Source organism: Lathyrus oleraceus, chromosome 2 (genome assembly GCF_024323335.1).
Source record: "Lathyrus oleraceus cultivar Zhongwan6 chromosome 2, CAAS_Psat_ZW6_1.0, whole genome shotgun sequence".
Classification (NCBI taxonomy): domain Eukaryota; kingdom Viridiplantae; phylum Streptophyta; class Magnoliopsida; order Fabales; family Fabaceae; genus Lathyrus; species Lathyrus oleraceus.
This window is the reverse complement of record NC_066580.1, coordinates 188,739,145-188,760,793: the sequence shown is the minus strand read 5'-3', so window position 1 is coordinate 188,760,793 and position 21,649 is coordinate 188,739,145. Positions and strand designations below refer to the sequence as shown.

Genomic DNA, 21,649 nt, shown 5'->3' with positions numbered 1-21,649 from the left:
AATTGGACTATAGAGGACGCCATCCAAGTCACGATTAATCATGAGTAATTTTCTTTTGTTTTCTTATCATGCAATGATTCCCACGCTCTGCCCAAGGTGTGGTGAATCATGTAGGGCCACCTTGTTTCATTTACAATTTTTATCATAAAATACAGGACGTTTTCGCATTCAAAACTTTTGATCCTTGCTTTTCTATTTTACTTTTATCTTTTCTTTTAAAAAATGGCAATATTTTCCTTTCACCACACACTTCCTAAAAAGCATAAAAATCATCATTAATGCAGATCCACGTCCGCCTCGGACCCCATTGATAACGATTTTTCTATCGCTCATTATGACTTTAACAATCTGATCTACCAAGCCAAAGAAGAAGGTGATGAAGACTGCGAACTCCCTGAAGAGTTGGCAATATTATTGAGGCAAGAGGAAAAGGTCATCCAGCCGCACCCAGAAGACATTGAGGTTGTGAATCTTGGAAATGAGGACGACATAAAAGAGGTCAGAATAGGTTCTTCTTTGGAAGAAAGTGTGGAAACCAGGTTGATCGACATGCCGCGAGAGTTTATCAATGTATTCGCTTGGTCCTATCAAGACATGCCAGGGCTGGACACCGATATTGTGGTTCATAGGCTAACTTTGAAAGAAGAGTACCCACTAGTTAAGCAGAAGCTTCGAAGAACACATCCTGATATGTCCAAGAAGATCAAAGATGAAGTGCAAAAGCAATTTGATGCAGGTTTTATGGCAGTTACTTCTTATCCTCTATGGGTAGCTAACATCGTTCCAGTACCTAAAAAAGATGGTAAAGTATAGATGTGTGTTGATTATCATGATTTTAATAGAGCCAATCCCAAGGATGATTTTCCGCTCCCTCACATTGATGTATTGGTCGACAACACTACGCAGTTCTTAATATTTTCTTTCATGGATGGTTTCTCCGGTTATAATCATATTAAAATGGCTCCAAAAAACATTGAGAAGACTATGTTTATTACACCTTGGGGAACCTTTTGTTATAAAGTTATGCCTTTTGGTGTAAAGAACGCATGGGCAACTTACCAGCGTGCAATGGTAACCCTTTTCCATGACATGATTCATAAAGAAATTGAGTGCTACGTAGATGATATGATTGCAAAATCCCACACAGAGGAAGAACACTTAATCAACCTGTAGAAGTTATTTGAAAGATTGAGGAAGCTCAGGCTAAGGCTAAATCCCAACAAATGTACTTTTGGAGTAAGGTTTGGTAAACTACTTGGCTTTTTGATTAGTGAAAAAGGAATTAAGGTCGACCCTGCAAAGGTAAAACCAATTCAAGAGATGCCTGAGCCAAGAACTGAAAAAGAAGTGCGTGGGTCCTTAGGGAGATTGAATTACATTCCTAGGTTTGTCTCCAATCTTACAGCTACATGTGAACCAATGTTTAAATTGTTAAGAAAAGATCCGGGAGTGGTGTGGAACAATAATTGTCAAAAGGCATTCGAGAAAATAAAGGTGTACTTGCAAGAACCTCTAGTTCTTATGCCTCCAATAGAGGGTAGACCCTTAATCATGTATCTCATTGTCCTTGACGATTCAATGGGGTGTGTATTAGGCCAACATGATGAGTTTGGCCGAAAAGACCACGTAATATACTACCTGAGCAAAAAGTTTACCAACTGTGAAACCAAATATTCACAGCTTGAAAAAACTTGTTGTGCTCTAGCGTGGGCTGCTCGCCGGCTAAGACAGTACATGTTGACCCACACTACTCTTTTGATTTCGAATATGGACCCAATCAAATATATCTTTGAGAAGCCTTCTCTCACAAGGAGGGTTGCCCGTTGGCAAATGATTTTAACAGAATATGATATCTAGTATACGACTCAGAAGGCCATCAAGAGTAGTATAATTGCTGATTACTTAGCTCATTAGCCTATGGAGGATTACCAGCCGATGAAGTTCGATTTTCCTGATGAAGACGTGTTGTTTCTCAATGAATATTACAGCCAACAAGACCTAGATGAAGGCCCAGAACCAGGATCGCGATGGATGCTCGTGTTCGACGGTGCTTCAAATGCTTTAGGAAACGGTGTGGGAGCTGTCATTACCTCTCCCACAAGTTTTCACATTCCTTTCACTGCCATAATCTGTTTTGATTGCACCAATAACATGGCTGAATATGAAGCTTGCATCTATGGGATTGAAGCCACTATTGATTTAAGAATCAAACATCTTGAGGTATATGGGGATTCTGCCTTGGTCATTATCCAAATTAATTGGTATTGGGAAACTCGTCATCCAAATCTGATTCCGTACCGAGAACATGTGATGAAATTGATTCCATACTTTAAAGAGATCACATTCAACAATATCCCAAGAGAAGAGAATCATTTAGCATACGCGCTAGCCACTCTAGCGTCAATGTTCAAAGTCAAATGGGCAAATGAAGCCCCTTCCATCAACATTATGAGATTGGATGAGCCAACCTTTTTTTATAATAATGACAAAGTTCTGGATGATAAGCCTGGGTTATATGATATCAAGAGATACCTGGAGATACAAGAATACCCAGAGGATGTTGTAGCGGTAAATTCATGACCACTAAGTTATTGATAAGCTTAACGTCAATAAAACCAGAGTCGCCATCGCGCTTTTATTGTTTCCAAAGGAAAAGGGAAAAGTACGAACAAACCCCAAAGATAAGAAGTTTTCAAATCAAAACTAATAAAATGCCAGAGATTATAAGTAAGGGGGTTGGTTACACATAGGGAAGGTGTTAGCACCCAAAGTGTCCTAGGTACTCCTAGGGAGCCCTTTTTTTATGTGTGTATGTGTTTTTAGCATAAATGATATTTGAGAAAAATAGAGTGTGGGGATGATAAAAGAATTCATTGATTATATTTTTGTGTTTGACAAGACCTTCAGACTTGTGCGTACATACCAACATAAAAATGAGGGATCAAAACCTCGTAGTTCGTGGTAATAATTTCAAAGTGAGTGAGTTGTTTTTAACCAAAGGTTAATAAGAAAGGCACAAAAGGACCAAAAGTTTGAATGAAGTTATTAGTTCTTTTTGTCTTTTGAAATTTTAAGTGAATATGATTAGATTTATATACAAGTTTGATTTAAGAAAAGGAGTTCAAAAATTCAATGACATAAGGCCAAACTTTCTACTTGAAATAAGGTCTAAGTTTGAAATCACAAGTAAATAAAGTTTTTGAAAAGGGGGAGAGATTTTGAAATTTAAGAAGTGGGAGGAGATGAAGAGGCTATCCTAAGCATAAACTTAAAAGTTAAGAGTTGAAAAGATCTGACCAATGGGATGCAATCCAACAGACAAGAATGCCATATAGAAAACCCATTTTCCCTTTGGAATTTGAATCAAGCAATACTCAACAAGCAATTAGCAATATCAGGCATCAAGAATATCAAGGCATCAAATAAAGATAGCCACATCCAAGCAAGCAAATCCATAGCTAGCAATCTTCTTTGTCTTCTCATGTATCATATGAAATTCTCCTTGATCAACCCAGAATAAAGCATTAGACACGAGATTAAAATAACAGTTTGCACCAAGAAAATGTATCAGATGAATTCAAATAAAACCCCAAGACTTGCATTAGATGAAGGCTCAGTTCACAATAACTTGGTCTCAGAATGTTGGCATTGGCCAAGTCCTTTTTGCACAGGGAATGTTTCCTAATCCTAAGTCCAAAAATTCAGATCAAGATCAATAATCCACCAAACATTTTTTAGGGTTTTTGTTGTTTATTAAGTATTTTAAGGTCCTAAGACCACAAACAAAATCAAAATGCACAAACAAATATATACAATCACAAGATATGGCTCAAATGAGCAAAGTGAAAATGGCATAAACATAAACAAGTTTAATGAAATGTAAATGGCAATGAATGATAAATGACTAGAAATTAAATTGTATAAAGTAAATGACTTAAAAGTAAAGCAATATTAATAAGAGTTAGTCAAATGTTAGTCAAGGTTAATTGAATGTTAGTAGTGTTTTGATTTTTAATTGATTAAGTCATTCTTTGGAGAACACCCAACCATCTATTCACAAGCATGAATCCTTGAACCAAGACATCTTCCATAGGAAGGGAAAAATGCAAAGTTTCCATACACTACCTGAAGGAGAATTGCGGTCCAAAACGCAGCGGAAATTAAAATTTTCTCCTTTAGAGATCCTTACGAATGGTCATGATCAGTGATAGAATATTTACCTCTTATGACGATTGAAACCTTTGGTGCAGATCTCTTGTGACGATCAAAACCTTTGATGCAGATCCACAAAGCGATCACGAACGTTGAACGATGACAACGTCTCTACTCAGTCCACACGAACGGATTCCTTCAATCTTAGTGCTAGCTGGTACGAATGAAGGCTTTGAGTGAGAGTGAGAGAGAGAGAGAGAGAGAGAGAGAGAGAGAGAGAGAGAAAACGAAAATAATGCAACCGCAAAAAATGCTTCTGCACAAGGGTTCTATTTATAGAACCACTTGTGTGGGCTTCAAACTTAAAAGCCCACTTAAGTGTATTTTGGCCCATATCTTATAATATGCCCAAAATCACTTAAGCCCATGGTACCTTACCATATTTTGTATTCTACTCAAGTACACCGTACCTTACGATGTTCTATAATTCACTTAAGGGCACCGTACCTTACGGTATTCCTTAATTACTCTATCTCTCATCAATCCGTCCTTTGTGTGTGACCCTGTAGGTTTTCGTGACGTTGGCAATTATATTAAATCATGCATTTAACATAATAAACAGTGAGCGGTATCTAGCAACACATCACTGCTACCCAAGACACGAAAATGTCATGTGATCTGACAATTCCTTCTGTGATAATACTTATGTGTATAATTACCCTTTTGCCCTTATGTCTATATTGAACACAAGGCATAGACCGTGTCATCCTTGTTCAGTTCAATATTGGGCCCATAGACATTTATCCTGTTATGCAGGATGGGCAAATTCCATCTAGGTCACTCATGTCCCTCAGCATGCTTTGTGGAGTACCCATCAACTGTCTTTATGGTTATCCAGTTACGGACAACGTTGGATCAGCAATAAAGCACTCGACTCTACATCTAGGGTCCATTAGTGGTTTCAGGTCGAAGAGTGGTATACACCATTATCACCATGAGAATAACTTATGACACTTTGCATAACTTTATATATAGTATTCTCATAGCGGGTCAATCCGGTATAAATATTACTTATAATATTCATGCCTATGTTTAAGACTTGATAACTCTTTATCCATGATCCATGAGATGTGATCATCAGTCTACAAACATAATAGTCTTAATGCTTTAATGTTATCCCACTTCACACTAAAGCTCGACTACGGATATTTTAAGAATAATGTCCTTATGTTTAATGTGTTCTCATGATTAAGTCACACTTAATACATTAAACAGACTATCTATTCCAGGGACTTTATTAAACAAACGTAATAAAGAAAAAACCTTTTATTATTAATAAATAATTCGATACAAGTACCAAAAGTATTGGCCTCTAGGGCTTACACCAACACTACCATGAAAGATGGGAGACTTATAATCTCACTTACTAGAATGATATGCCTTTAGGGTTAAATTTAGCTCTATGTTAAGCAATCGTAATTGGACTTATGTAGAAGTCACAACTATCCGAGGTCGGGCAATAAAAATTTAGGTGTTAATGCATGTTAGAGATTCGGTATAATGAACCAAACTCCTAAAACATACCACACACTAAAAAAGATCAAAAGGGATGAATTTATCTCATCCATACTTGTATTGGTTCATCTGACACAAATTCATTGATGAACCAATTAGCCTTAGGATACTTGAGATTTCATTGGCCAATGAAAGGAATGGGAAAGAACAGGGATGAAGATAAAGGGGGGGGGGAATGAGAGAAACACTAATTGGTCATGGGAGGAGTTTTGTCAAATTAAAATCATTCATTCATTTTGGGAGATGAAATGTACATTTCATCAATCCCCTAAATCCAATGATTTTAATCCAACAAAAGTCAAATCAACCTTTAACAAGGCCTAAACAAATAGTCAAACATCACACGACCATAAAAATGGCTTAACATAATTTTTACACAATTAATCAACTGAAAATCAAGTTAAAAATGCATTAAAATTCAATTTAATTTGGTAAAAACCTAAAATTTCTTCAAAACACCAAATAAATGGGCAAGAGATTTATCCTAGGTCAAGCAAGGTCAAAGGACCTTAGACAAAATTTTCATGGTTTTTCAAAAGTCAGAAGTATTTTTAAACAATTAAAAATATGCACAAAAACATTTAATTCATGAAAAATATCAAAATTAATCCAAAAAATAATTTTAATTCAAAAAATGAAAGAGAAAAATATTTAAAGATTTTTGGTGAAAGTCCCATATTTTTTGGATTAAAAATGAAATTATTATGAATTAATCAAAATAAAGCAATTAAATAAAAAAACCAGAATATACAAAAAACAAGGGCCATCGGATCTCCCTATTAATTGAGGTGGCAAATCTGATGGCCAAGCGCGTATCATCAACCATAGTCCACAGTCAACGCGCTTGTACAAGTGGTAATTCAAACCAAAGGTTGAGATTAGATCCTTGGACCAAGATCAAATGGATGAGATAAAGCCAACTTACCACCGGATCCCTAGCTCTGATAATCTTCTCTGGTGATGACGCCCAGACTGGTCCAACCTCAACTCTATGAAAAATGAAAAGCAAGGACACTATTTTGAAGAGAAAATGCTCAGGAGCTCGAATCTGACCTCAATTTTCTCCAATTCCAAGTATATAAAAAGATACAAGAATTTGAATTTTGAGGATCATGAACTGAGTTGCTTCGATTTGACCTCAAAGCAACTCAATCTTCTTGCCTACATTGGTAGGACTTCAACCAACCAAAAATCACAAAATAGTGGAGAATTGAGGGAGAATCGAAGAGATGAAAATTCTGAAAAAATTACCTTCGAGGGAGCTTCAACCTTGCTTGATTTTGATCCCAATTGTGCTTGGCTTGGTTTTAGAAGCTTGTAGGAAGTGATTAAGATCAGAAAATGGCTTGGACTCCTGGAGTTTCAATCTCAAAACGTAATGAGATTCGAAGCTCGATTTTCAAATGAAAATCTTCAAGATTATCCTTTAATGGTGAGGGTTTGGATTGCAGGTTCAAAGCTTGGGCATGAGGTCCTTAATTCTGAGCATGAAGGATTGTATTTATATCTAATGTGATTCATTTCCACACACTTCCAAATTTTGCCAAATTTAGCAATTTTCATTGCATGCTTGCATGGGCGTGTGATAGGCCCATTAAGTGATGTATTCAGATCTAAAATTTCGTGTAAATTATGCTGAAATCATGTCATGTGGCCATGCATTTGAGTTTGAAATGTGAAGGTGAAAATCATCCAATTAGTCCCTTGAAAAGAACCCATGTGCAAGTCCTTCATTCTTTGGCCAAATGAGGCGATCTTGGAATTTTTGGAAATGTGAGATCAAGGGGAACAACTTTCATGTTGAACACATTTCCATTTGAAGCTTTTATCATGATGAATTTTGGGGTGGAAGTTTGTAAAATTAAACATATTTGAAAATTTTCTAAGTACCAAGCCAAATGTTCACTTCTTCCACCTTGAATAACTTTTGTTATGGACTTCAAATAGAAAACGTTCCTTCACCAAAGTTGTATCTATTTCAAAATTATTCAATTTAGTCATAAATTTGACCTTATTTGGATTTGGCATGAAGGAGTTATGCATTTTAGAAGTTGAGGAAAATCACTTGTTCAATGGTAATGGCCCAAAATGACCTATAATGTTTCCTCTTGGCACATGCATTTGTAAGTTGAATTTGAACTTCTTCCAAACATAAAAGTTGAAAAGTACATATTGAATTTAATCATGTAACTTTAATGGCGTTCATATAATAAACAATGAGCAAGTTATGGTCCTTGGAAGTTGACCTCCTAACTAGGGTTCAGACAAAATGACCTATAATCTTTTACCATAAAAAACGACTTTCCAAGCAAAAATAGCTATTGAATTCAACATGAAAGTTGTTTTGAATGTAATTATAACTAACTTTTCTCTTGGAATAATTTTCATATGACAAATATTGTAGGAGATACGGTCTAGGGAACCCCAGTTTTGACCAGTTGACTATCTCTGGTCAACCACCATGAACCAACCTGCAAACTTGACATTATCTTAATATTTTGGACTCATGGAGGATTATATATGTATAAGATGATATAATATGAAGTATACCTTGAAATATTTGATCAAATGGTGAAGAAACTTACTGAGGAAGTCACACAAGATACCTAGATGAATTAGGGCTTCCAAGGCAAACAAGCTTCAAACTCTTGATGATTTCTTATCAAAATGATATGTGAATACCATGGGGATCCATACATGATGCCTAGAGTAAATGTAAACTACCTCTTGATTGATTTCCTTGCATTGAGGGTCTTAAACCCTAGATATGAGCTTGATGGAGCATGGGTGATTACACACACTACCTACAAAAGCAACAAACTATACATTGACATATTTTTGGTATTTTGGTTAGTAAATAATGAAAAAAAAGTATGATACAATTGAATGTGCTTGGTGACCTCTCCCAATGCAAATCCAGTGAATGAGGGGTAAGGAGAATGCCAAGGTGTGATCCCAAAGGCAATACATATGATGAGATAACATGAGGGATCTTAGGGTCAAAATTGGGGTCTTACCGATGCGACTATCCCTAACAAGAAAACATTAAGGAAACTGTATGCTTGGTTTTTCTTAAGTGGTGATGTGCTATATATGAGGAATCATGACTCTGTTCTACTCAGATGCATGGATAGACACGAAGCAAACATAATTATTAAAGAGATTCATGAGGGTTCGTTTGGAACACACTCCAGCGGTCATGCCATGGCGAAAAGGATTTTGAGAGTAGGCTACTATTGGATGACTATGGAGACTGACTACCATCTTCACGCCAAATCATGTCATAAATGCTAAATTTATGCTGATAAAGTGCATGTTCCTCTTGTGCCTTTAAATGTTCTGACGTCTCCATGGCCTTTCACAATATGGGGTATCGATATGATCGGATGTATTAAGCCTACGACTTCGAATGGACATCACTTCATCCTAGTAGCTATTGATTACTTCACCAAATGGGTGGAAGCTGCCTCCTACACCAATGTAACTAAGTAGGTGGTTGCTCGTTTTATCAAGCACAATATCATTTGTTACTATGGGATCCCTGAGAAGATCATAACAAACAATAAGTCCAATCTCAACAACAAGATAATGACAGAGTTGTTCAAGAGTTTCAAGATTCAACATCACAATTCCTCTCCTTACCTCCCAAAGATGAATGAGGCAGTAGAGGTAGCCAATAATAACATAAAGAAAATAGTGCAAAAAATGGTGGTGACCTATAAGGACTCGCATGAGATGTTACCATTCACTCTTCACGGTTACCGAACTTCGGTACGCACCTCAACTGAGGCAACTCTATTTTCATTGGTTTACGGCATGAAGGCAGTTTTACCCGTCGAAGTTGAATTCCCTTCCTTAAGGTTGATGGCAGACGTAAAACTCGACGAGGCCGAGTGGGTGCAAAATAAATTCGATCAGTTGAACCTCATTGAAGAGAAAAGAATGACTGCTATCTATCATGGGTAGCTATATCAGAAGCAAATGAAGAAAGCGTTTGATAGAAGAGTTTGTCCTCAGAGTTACCAAGCTGGTGACCTTGTGTTAAAAAGAATTATTCTTCCTCAGTCTGATCCTAGAGGCACATTACTCACATTAATTTTTGGACTTTCCATGCGTGAGTTTCGAAGAGCTTTCATGTATGTTTCGAATACTCCTCTAACGTAGGCACAAACTATAATAAGGAAAACTGAAGCATCATGAGAGAGTCATAGAACTGAACCAAGACACTCAAAAGGTCTTCAACTACATCAGTAGATAACACAGACAAAAGCTTCGCATGACATTGCTTGAGCTCCAAGGGATCTAATACAAAATATGACAACTTCCTTAGCTCTTTCAAATCAGGACATCTGAAACCGTACTTTCTTAGTCTTCCTTCGTCCATAATCCGTGGTTTGAAAATATTTGCAATAAGGCCTCAGTCCCTTGAAATTTATTTTTTTGGATGAATTTAGGATGCGCATGTATGCATGAAGCAACAATCACAACAAGGATCACACACAAGCAAAACAAAGCAAAGGTCAACGGATGGATCAAGTCATCATCAAGATCAATGTCCATTTTTATGGATTATGGTTTTCACCTTATCAACACCCAAGTTCCTTGATTTGATGAGACTTAATCAGATCAACCAAGTTTCATTTTTATGGATTATGGTTTTCACCTTATCGCCACTTAATTTCTATGCGGTAAATTCTGACCATCAAACTATGGATAGTTTTACGTCAATAAAACCAGAGTCACCGCGCTTTCATTGTTTCCAAAGGAAAATGGAAAGTACAAACAAAACCCAAGATAAGAAGTTTTCAAATCAAAACTAATAAAATGCCAGAGATTACAGGTAAGGGGGTTGGTTCATAGAGGAAGGTGTTAGCACATTTGATAATACAAAACATTATAGGTCACTTTGCCCTAAGTCATTGAATTTGAAAAATGTCCAACTTCAAGTGCCCATAATTTCTTCATGAAAGATCCAAATTATTCAAAATTTGAGTCTAAAGTGATCATATTAAAAGACCTATAATCTTATGTTTGAGGTTTTTCTATTTGAGGCTTGAATCATTGAAAAATAAGGGCTTGAAGATGCTTGCTTTTGATGAAAATTTCAAAGGGAACCTACACATGTTTTGTACCCAAACCTTTCACAGCCAGTTTTCATAAATTCCAATTTCCAAATGATTTTTGCCCATTATGACTTTGTTCCTTATTTCAGGGCTTTCCAACCATTACTCACATTAATTTTTTGGACTTTCCATGCGTGAGTTCGAAGAGCTTTCCATGTATGTTTCGATACTCCTCTAACGTAGGCACAAACTAATATAAGGAAAACTGAAGCATCATGAGAGGGTCATAGAACTGAACCAGAACTCAAAAGGTCTTCAACTACATCAGTAGATAACACAGACAAAGCTTCGCATGACATTGCTTGAAGTCCAGGGATCTAATACAAATATGACAACTTCCTTAGCTCTTTCAAATCAGGACATCTGAACCGTACTTCTTAGTCTTCCTTCGTCCATAATCCGTGGTTTTAATATTTGCAAATAAGGCCTCAGTCCCTTGAAATTTATTTTTTTGTGATGATGTTATGACGCCAAATGTATGCATGAATGCAACAATCACAAACAAGGGATCACACACAGGGCAAACCAAGCAAAGGTCAACGGATGGATCAAGTCATCATCAAGATCAATGATCCATTTTTTGGATTATGGTTTCACCTTATCAACACCCAAGTTCCATTGATATTGATGAACTTAATCAGATCAACCAAGTTCCATTTTTATGGATTATGGTTTTCACCTTATCGCCACTTAATTTCTATAGCGTAAATTCATGCCATCAACTATGGATAAGTTTAAACGTCAATAAACCAGAGTCACCGCGCTTTCATTGTTTCCAAGGAAAATGGAAAAGTACACACACCAAACCCAAAGATAAGAATTTTCAAATCAAAACAATAAAATGCCAGAGATTACAGGTAGGGGGTTGGTTACATAGAGGGAAGTGTTAGCACATTTGATAATACAAAACATTATAGGTCACTTTGGACCTAAGTCTTGAATTGAAAAATGTCCAACTTCAAGTGCCCATAACTTTCTCATGAAAGATCCAAATTATTCAAAATTTGAGTCTAAAGTGATCATATTGAAAAGCCTATAAATCTTATGTTTGGAGTTTTTCTATTTGAGGCTTGAATCATTGAAAAATAGGCTTGAAGATGCTTGCTTTTGATGAAAATTTCAAAGGGAACCTACACATGTTTTGTACCCAAACTTCACAGCCAGTTTTCATAAATTTCCAATTTCCAAATGAATTTTTGCCCATTATGACTTTTGTTCCTTATTTCAAGGGCTTTCCAACCATTACTCACATTAATTTTTTGGACTTTCCATGCGTGAGTTTCGAAGAGCTTTCATGTATGTTTCGAATACTCCTCTAACGTAGGCACAAACTAATAATAAGGAAACGAAGCATCATGAGAGAGGGTCATAGAACTGAACAAGACACTCAAAGGTCTTCAATACATCAGTAGATAACACAGACAAAAGCTTCGCATGACATTGCTTGAAGTCCAGGGATCTAATACAAAATATGACAACTTCCTTAGCTCTTTCAAATCAGGACATCTGAAACCGTACTTCTTAGTCTTCCTTCGTCCATAATCCGTGGTTTGAAATATTTGCAAATAAGGCCTCAGTCCCTTGAAATTTATTTTTTTGTGATGAATGTTATGATGCGCATGTATGCATGAATGCAACAATCACAAACAAGGGATCACACACAAGGCAACACAAGCAAAGGTCAACGGATGGATCAAGTCATCATCAAGATCAATGATCCTTTTTATGGATTATGGTTTTCACCTTATCAACACCCAAGTTCCATTGATATTGATGAGACTTAATCAGATCAACCAAGTTCCATTTTTATGGATTATGGTTTTCACCTTATCGCCACTTAATTTCTATAGCGGTAAATTCATGACCATCAAACTATGGATAAGTTTAACGTCAATAAAACCAGAGTCACCGCGCTTTCATTTGTTTCCAAAGGAAATGGAAAAGTACAAACAAACCCAAAGATAAGAAGTTTTCAAATCAAACTAATAAATGCCAGAGATTACAGGTAAGGGGGTTGGTTACATAGAGGGAAGGTGTTAGCACATTTGATAATACAAAACATTATAGGTCACTTTGGACCTAAGTCATTGAATTTGAAAAATGTCCAACTTCAAGTGCCCATAACTTTCTCATGAAAGATCCAAATTATTCAAAATTTGAGTCTAAAGTGATCATATTGAAAAGACCTATAAATCTTATGTTTGAGGTTTTTCTATTTGAGGCTTGAATCATTGAAAAATAAGGGCTTGAAGATGCTTGCTTTTGATGAAATTTTCAAAGGGAACCTACACATGTTTTGTACCCAAACCTTCACAGCCAGTTTTCATAAATTTCCATTTCCAAATGAATTTTTGCCCATTATGACTTTTGTTCCTTATTTCAAGGGCTTTCCAACCATTACTCACATTAATTTTTTGGACTTTCCATGCGTGAGTTTCGAAGAGCTTTCCATGTATGTTTCGAATACTCCTCTAACGTAGGCACACAACTAATAATAAGGAAAACTGAAGCATCATGAGAGAGGGTCATAGAACTGAACCAAGACACTCAAAAGGTCTTCAACTACATCAGTAGATAACACAGACAAAAGCTTCGCATGACATTGCTTGAAGTCCAAGGGATCTAATACAAATATGACAACTTCCTTAGCTCTTTCAATCAGGACATCTGAAACCGTACTTCTTAGTCTTCCTTCGTCCATATCCGTGGTTTGAAATATTTGCAAATAGGCCTCAGTCCCTTGAAATTTATTTTTTTGTGATGAATGTTATGATGCGCATGTATGCATGAATGCAACAATCACAAACAAGGGATCACACACAGGCAAACACAAGCAAGGTCAACGGATGGATCAAGTCATCATCAAGATCAATGATCCATTTTTATGGATTATGGTTTTCACCTTATCAACACCCAAGTTCCATTGATATTGATGAGACTTAATCAGATCAACCAAGTTCCATTTTTATGGATTATGGTTTTCACCTTATCGCCACTTAATTTCTATAGCGGTAAATTCATGACCATCAAACTATGGATAAGTTTAACGTCAATAAAACCAGAGTCACCCGCTTTCATTGTTTCCAAAGGAAAATGGAAAAGTACAAACAAAACCCAAAGATAAGAATTTTCAAATCAAAACTAATAAATGCCAGAGATTACAGGTAAGGGTTGGTTACATAGAGGGAAGGTGTTAGCACATTTGATAATACAAAACATTATAGGTCACTTTGGACCTAAGTCATTGAATTTGAAAAATGTCCACTTCAAGTGCCCCACTTTCTCATGAAAGATCCAAATTATTCAAAATTTGAGTCTAAAGTGATCATATTGAAAAGACCTATAAATCTTATGTTTGAGGTTTTTCTATTTGAGGCTTGAATCATTGAAAAATAGGGCTTGAAGATGCTTGCTTTTGATGAAATTTTCAAAGGGAACCTACACATTTTGTACCCAAACCTTCACAGCCAGTTTTCATAAATTTCCATTTCCAAATGAATTTTTGCCCATTATGACTTTTGTTCCTTATTTCAAGGGCTTTCCAACCATTACTCACATTAATTTTTTGGACTTTCCATGCGTGAGTTTCGAAGAGCTTTCCATGTATGTTTCGAATACTCCTCTAACGTAGGCACAAACTAATAATAAGGAAAACTGAAGCATGAGAGGAGGTCATAGAACTGAACCAAGACACTCAAAAGGTCTTCAACTACATCAGTAGATAACACAACAAAAGCTTCGCATGACATTGCTTGAAGTCCAAGGATCTAATACAAAATATGACAACTTCTTAGCTCTTTCAAATCAGGACATCTGAAACCGTACTTCTTAGTCTTCCTTCGTCCATAATCCGTGGTTTGAAAATATTTGCAAATAAGGCCTCAGTCCCTTGAAATTTATTTTTTTGTGATGAATGTTATGATGCGCATGTATGCATGAATGCAACAATCACAAACAAGGGATCACACACAAGGCAAACACAAGCAAAGGTCAACGGATGGATCAGTCATCATCAAGATCAATGATCCATTTTTATGGATTATGGTTTTCACTTATCAACACCCAAGTTCCATTGATATTGATGAGACTTAATCAGATCAACCAAGTTCCATTTTTATGGATTATGGTTTTCAACCTTATCGCCACTTAATTTCTATAGCGTAAATTCATGACCATCAAACTATGGATAAGTTTAACGTCAATAAAACCGAGTCACCGCGCTTTCATTGTTTCCAAAGGAAAATGGAAAAGTACAAACAAAACCCAAAGATAAGAAGTTTTCAAATCAAAACTAATAAAATGCCAGAGATTACAGGTAAGGGGTTGGTTACATAGAGGGAAGGTGTTAGCACATTTGATAATACAAACATTATAGGTCACTTTGGACCTAAGTCATTGAATTTGAAAAATGTCCAACTTCAAGTGCCCATAATTTCTCATGAAAGATCCAAATTATTCAAAATTTGAGTCTAAAGTGATCATATTGAAAAGACCTATAAATCTTATGTTTTGGTTTTTCTATTTGAGGCTTGAATCATTGAAAAATAAGGGCTTGAAGATGCTTGCTTTTGATGAAAATTTTCAAAGGGAACCTACACATGTTTTGTACCCAAACCTTCACAGCCAGTTTTCATAAATTTCAATTTCCAAATGAATTTTTGCCCATTATGACTTTTGATCCTTATTTCAAGGCTTTCCAACCATTACTCACATTAATTTTTGGACTTTCCATGCGTGAGTTTCGAAGAGCTTTCCATGTATGTTTCGAATACTCCTCTAACGTAGGCACAAACTAATAATAAGGAAAACTGAAGCATCATGAGAGAGGGTCATAGAACTGAACCAAGACACTCAAAAGGTCTTCAACTACATCAGTAGATAACACAGACAAAAGCTTCGCATGACATTGCTTGAAGTCCAAGGGATCTAATAAAAAATGACAACTTCCTTAGCTCTTTCAAATCAGGACATCTGAAACCGTACTTCTTAGTCTTCCTTCGTCCATAATCCGTGGTTTGAAAATATTTGCAAATAAGGCCTCAGTCCCTTGAAATTTATTTTTTTGTGATGAATGTTATGACGCGCATGTATGCATGAATGCAACAATCACAAACAAGGGATCACACACAAGGCAAACACAAGCAAAGGTCAACGGATGGATCAAGTCATCATCAAGATCAATGATCCATTTTTATGGATTATGGGTTTCACCTTATCAACACCCAAGTTCCATTGATATGATGAGACTTAATCAGATCAACCAAGTTCCATTTTTATGGATTATGGTTTTCACCTTATCGCCACTTAATTTCTATAGCGGTAAATTCATGACCATCAAACTATGGATAAGTTTAACGTCAATAAAACCAGAGTCACCGCGCTTTCATTGTTTCCAAAGGAAAATGGAAAAGTACAAACAAAACCCAAAGATAAGAAGTTTTCAAATCAAAACTAATAAAATGCCAGAGATTACAGGTAAGGGGGTTGGTTACATAGAGGGAAGGTGTTAGCACATTTGATAATACAAAACATTATAGGTCACTTTGGACCTAAGTCATTGAATTTGAAAAATGTCCAACTTCAAGTGCCCATAACTTTCTCATGAAAGATCCAAATATTCAAAATTTGAGTCTAAAGTGATCATTTGAAAAGACCTATAAATCTTATGTTTGAGGTTTTTCTATTTGAGGCTTGAATCATTGAAAATAAGGGCTTGAGATGCTTGCTTTTGATGAAAATTTTCAAAGGGAACCTACACATGTTTTGTACCCAAACCTTCACAGCCAGTTTTCATAAATTTCCAATTTCCAAATGAATTTTTGCCCATTATGACTTTTGTTCCTTATTTCAAGGCTTTCCAACCATTACTCACATTAATTTTTTGGACTTTCCATGCGTGAGTTTCGAAGAGCTTTCCATGTATGTTTCGAATACTCCTCTAACGTAGGCACAAACTAATATAAGGAAAACTGAAGCATCATGAGAGAGGGTCATAGAACTGAACCAAGACACTCAAAAGGTCTTCAACTACATCAGTAGATAACACAGACAAAAGCTTCGCATGACATTGCTTGAAGTCCAAGGGATCTAATACAAATATGACAACTTCCTTAGCTCTTTCAAATCAGGACATCTGAAACCGTACTTCTTAGTCTTCCTTCGTCCATAATCCGTGGTTTGAAAATATTTGCAAATAAGGCCTCAGTCCCTTGAAATTTATTTTTTTTGTGATGAATGTTATGATGCGCATGTATGCATGAATGCAACAATCACAAACAAGGGATCACACACAAGGCAAACACAAGCAAAGGTCAACGGATGGATCAAGTCATCATCAAGATCAATGATCCATTTTTATGGATTATGGTTTTCACCTTATCAACACCCAAGTTCCATTGATATTGATGAGACTTAATCAGATCAACCAAGTTCCATTTTTATGGATTATGGTTTTCACCTTATCGCCACTTAATTTCTATAGCGGTAAATTCATGACCATCAAACTATGGATAATTTAACGTCAATAAAACAACCAAGTCACCGCGCTTTCATTGTTTCCAAAGGAAAATGGAAAAGTACAAACAAACCCAAAGATAAGAAGTTTTCAAATCAAAACTAATAAAATGCCAGAGATTACAGGTAAGGGGTTGGTTACATAGAGGGAAGGTGTTAGCACATTTGATAATACAAAACATTATAGGTCACTTTGGACCTAAGTCATTGAATTTGAAAAATGTCCAACTTCAAGTGCCCATAACTTTCTCATGAAAGATCCAAATTATTCAAATTTGAGTCTAAAGTGATCATATTGAAAAGACCTATAAATCTTATGTTTGAGGTTTTTCTATTTGAGGCTTGAATCATTGAAAAATAAGGGCTTGAAGATGCTTGCTTTTGATGAAAATTTTCAAAGGGAACCTACACATGTTTTGTACCCAAACCTTCACAGCCAGTTTTCATAAATTTCCAATTTCCAATGAATTTTTGCCCATTATGACTTTTGATCCTTATTTCAAGGGCTTTCAACCATTACTCACATTAATTTTTTGGACTTTCCATGCGTGAGTTTCGAAGAGCTTTCCATGTATGTTTCGAATACTCCTCTAACGTAGGCACAAACTAATAATAAGGAAAACTGAAGCATCATGAGAGAGGGTCATAGAACTGAACCAAGACACTCAAAAGGTCTTCAACTACATCAGTAGATAAACACACAAAAGCTTCGCATGACATTGCTTGAAGTCCAAGGGATCTAATACAAATATGACAACTTCCTTAGCTCTTTTTCAATCAGGACATCTGAAACCGTACTTCTTAGTCTTCCTTCGTCTAATCCGTGGTTTGAAAATATTTGCAAATAAGGCCTCAGTCCCTTGAAATTTATTTTTTTGATGAATGTTATGACGCGCATGTATGCATGAATGCAACAATCACAAACAAGGGATCACACACAAGGCAAACACAAGCAAAGGTCAACGGATGGATCAAGTCATCATCAAGATCAATGATCCATTTTTATGGATTATGGTTTTCACCTTATCAACACCCAAGTTCCATTGATATTGATGAGACTTAATCAGATCAACCAAGTTCCATTTTTATGGATTATGGTTTTCACCTTATCGCCACTTAATTTCTATAGCGGTAAATTCATGACCATCAAACTATGGATAAGTTTAACGTCAATAAACCAGAGTCACCGCGCTTTCATTGTTTCCAAAGGAAAATGGAAAGTACAAACAAACCCAAAGATAAGAAGTTTTCAAATCAAAACTAATAATGCCAGAGATTACAGGTAAGGGGGTTGGTTACATAGAGGGAAGGTGTTAGCACATTTGATAATACAAAACATTATAGGTCACTTTGGACCTAAGTCATTGAATTTGAAAAATGTCCAACTTCAAGTGCCCATAACTTTCTCATGAAAGATCCAAATTATTCAAAATTTGAGTCTAAAGTGATCATATTGAAAAGACCTATAAATCTTATGTTTGAGGTTTTTTCTATTTGAGGCTTGAATCATTGAAAAATAAGGGCTTGAAGATGCTTGCTTTTGATGAAAATTTTCAAAGGGAACCTACACATGTTTTGTACCCAAACCTTCACAGCCAGTTTTCATAAATTTCCAATTTCCAAATGAATTTTTGCCCATTATGACTTTTGATCCTTATTTCAAGGGCTTTCCAACCATTACTCACATTAATTTTTTGGACTTTCCATGCGTGAGTTTCGAAGAGCTTTCCATGTATGTTTCGAATACTCCTCTAACGTAGGCACAAACTAATAATAAGGAAAACTGAAGCATCATGAGAGAGGGTCATAGAACTGAACCAAGACACTCAAAAGGTCTTCAACTACATCAGTAGATAACACAGACAAAAGCTTCGCATGACATTGCTTGAAGTCCAAGGGATCTAAACAAAATATGACAACTTCCTTAGCTCTTTCAAATCAGGACATCTGAAACCGTACTTCTTAGTCTTCCTTCGTCCATAATCCGTGGTTTGAAAATATTTGCAAATAAGGCCTCAGTCCCTTGAAATTTATTTTTTTGTGATGAATGTTATGATGCGCATGTATGCATGAATGCAACAATCACAAACAAGGGATCACACACAAGGCAAACACAAGCAAAGGTCAACGGATGGATCAAGTCATCATCAAGATCAATGATCCATTTTTATGGATTATGGTTTTCACCTTATCAACACCCAAGTTCCATTGATATTGATGAGACTTAATCAGATCAACCAAGTTCCATTTTTATGGATTATGGTTTTCACCTTATCGCCACTTAATTTCTATAGCGGTAAATTCATGACCATCAAACTATGGATAAGTTTAACGTCAATAAAACCAGAGTCACCGCGCTTTCATTGTTTCCAAAGGAAAATGGAAAATACAAACAAAACCCAAAGATAAGAAGTTTTCAAATCAAAACTAATAAAATGCCAGAGATTACAGGTAAGGGGTTGGTTACATAGAGGGAGGTGTTAGCACATTTGATAATACAAAACATTATAGGTCACTTTGGACCTAAGTCATTGAATTTGAAAAATGTCCAACTTCAAGTGCCCATAACTTTCTCATGAAAGATCCAAATTATTCAAATTTGAGTCTAAAGTGATCATATTGAAAAGACCTATAAATCTTATGTTTGAGGTTTTTTCTATTTGAGGCTTGAATCATTGAAAAATAAGGGCTTGAAGATGCTTGCTTTTGATGAAAATTTTCAAAGGGAACCTACACATGTTTTGTACCCAAACCTTCACAGCCAGTTTTCATAAATTCCAATTTCCAAATGAATTTTTGCCCATTATGACTTTTGTTCCTTATTTCAAGGGCTTTCCAACCATTACTCACATTATTTTTTGGACTTTCCATGCGTGAGTTTCGAAGAGCTTTCCATGTATGTTTCGAATACTCCTCTAACGTAGGCACAAACTAATAATAAGGAAAACTGAAGCATCATGAGAGAGGGTCATAGAACTGAACCAAGACACTCAAAAGGTCTTCAACTACATCAGTAGATAACACAGACAAAAGCTTCGCATGACATTGCTTGAAGTCCAAGGGATCTAATACAAAATATGACAACTTCCTTAGCTCTTTCAAATCAGGACATCTGAAACCGTACTTCTTAGTCTTCCTTCGTCCATAATCCGTGGTTTGAAAATATTTGCAAATAAGGCCTCAGTCCCTTGAAATTTATTTTTTTGTGATGAATGTTATGATGCGCATGTATGCATGAATGCAACAATCACAAACAAGGGATCACACACAAGGCAAACACAAGCAAAGGTCAACGGATGGATCAAGTCATCATCAAGATCAATGATCCATTTTTATGGATTATGGTTTTCACCTTATCAACACCCAAGTTCCATTGATATTGATGAGACTTAATCAGATCAACCAAGTTCCATTTTTATGGATTATGGTTTTCACCTTATCGCCACTTAATTTCTATAGCGGTAAATTCATGACCATCAAACTATGGATAAGTTTAACGTCAATAAAACCAGAGTCACCGCGCTTTCATTGTTTCCAAAGGAAAATGGAAAAGTACAAACAAAACCCAAAGATAAGAAGTTTTCAAATCAAAACTAATAAAATGCCAGAGATTACAGGTAAGGGGGTTGGTTACATAGAGGGAAGGTGTTAGCACATTTGATAATACAAAACATTATAGGTCACTTTGGACCTAAGTCATTGAATTTGAAAAATGTCCAACTTCAAGTGCCCATAACTTTCTCATGAAAGATCCAAATTATTCAAAATTTGAGTCTAAAGTGATCATATTGAAAAGACCTATAAATCTTATGTTTGAGGTTTTTCTATTTGAGGCTTGAATCATTGAAAAATAAGGGCTTGAAGATGCTTGCTTTTGATGAAAATTTCAAAGGGAACCTACACATGTTTTGTACCCAAACCTTCACAGCCAGTTTTCATAAATTTCCAATTTCCAAATGAATTTTTGCCCATTATGACTTTTGTTCCTTATTTCAAGGGCTTTCCAACCATTACTCACATTAATTTTTTGGACTTTCCATGCGTGAGTTTCGAAGAGCTTTCCATGTATGTTTCGAATACTCCTCTAACGTAGGCACAAACTAATAATAAGGAAAACTGAAGCATCATGAGAGAGGGTCATAGAACTGAACCAAGACACTCAAAAGGTCTTCAACTACATCAGTAGATAACACAGACAAAAGCTTCGCATGACATTGCTTGAAGTCCAAGGGATCTAATACAAAATATGACAACTTCCTTAGCTCTTTCAAATCAGGACATCTGAA

The 21,649-nt window shown here is 36.0% G+C and overlaps 1 protein-coding gene across 1 annotated transcript; it reads left to right on the top strand.

Annotated features, from left to right (window-relative positions):
- The first annotated feature begins 1,917 nt into the window (after positions 1-1,917).
- On the top strand, positions 1,918-2,580 carry LOC127122539 (uncharacterized). Its single transcript, XM_051052858.1, has one exon. The coding sequence runs from the start codon at positions 1,918-1,920 to the stop codon at positions 2,578-2,580; it is 663 nt and encodes a 220-aa protein (XP_050908815.1).
- The last annotated feature ends 19,069 nt before the right edge of the window (positions 2,581-21,649 follow it).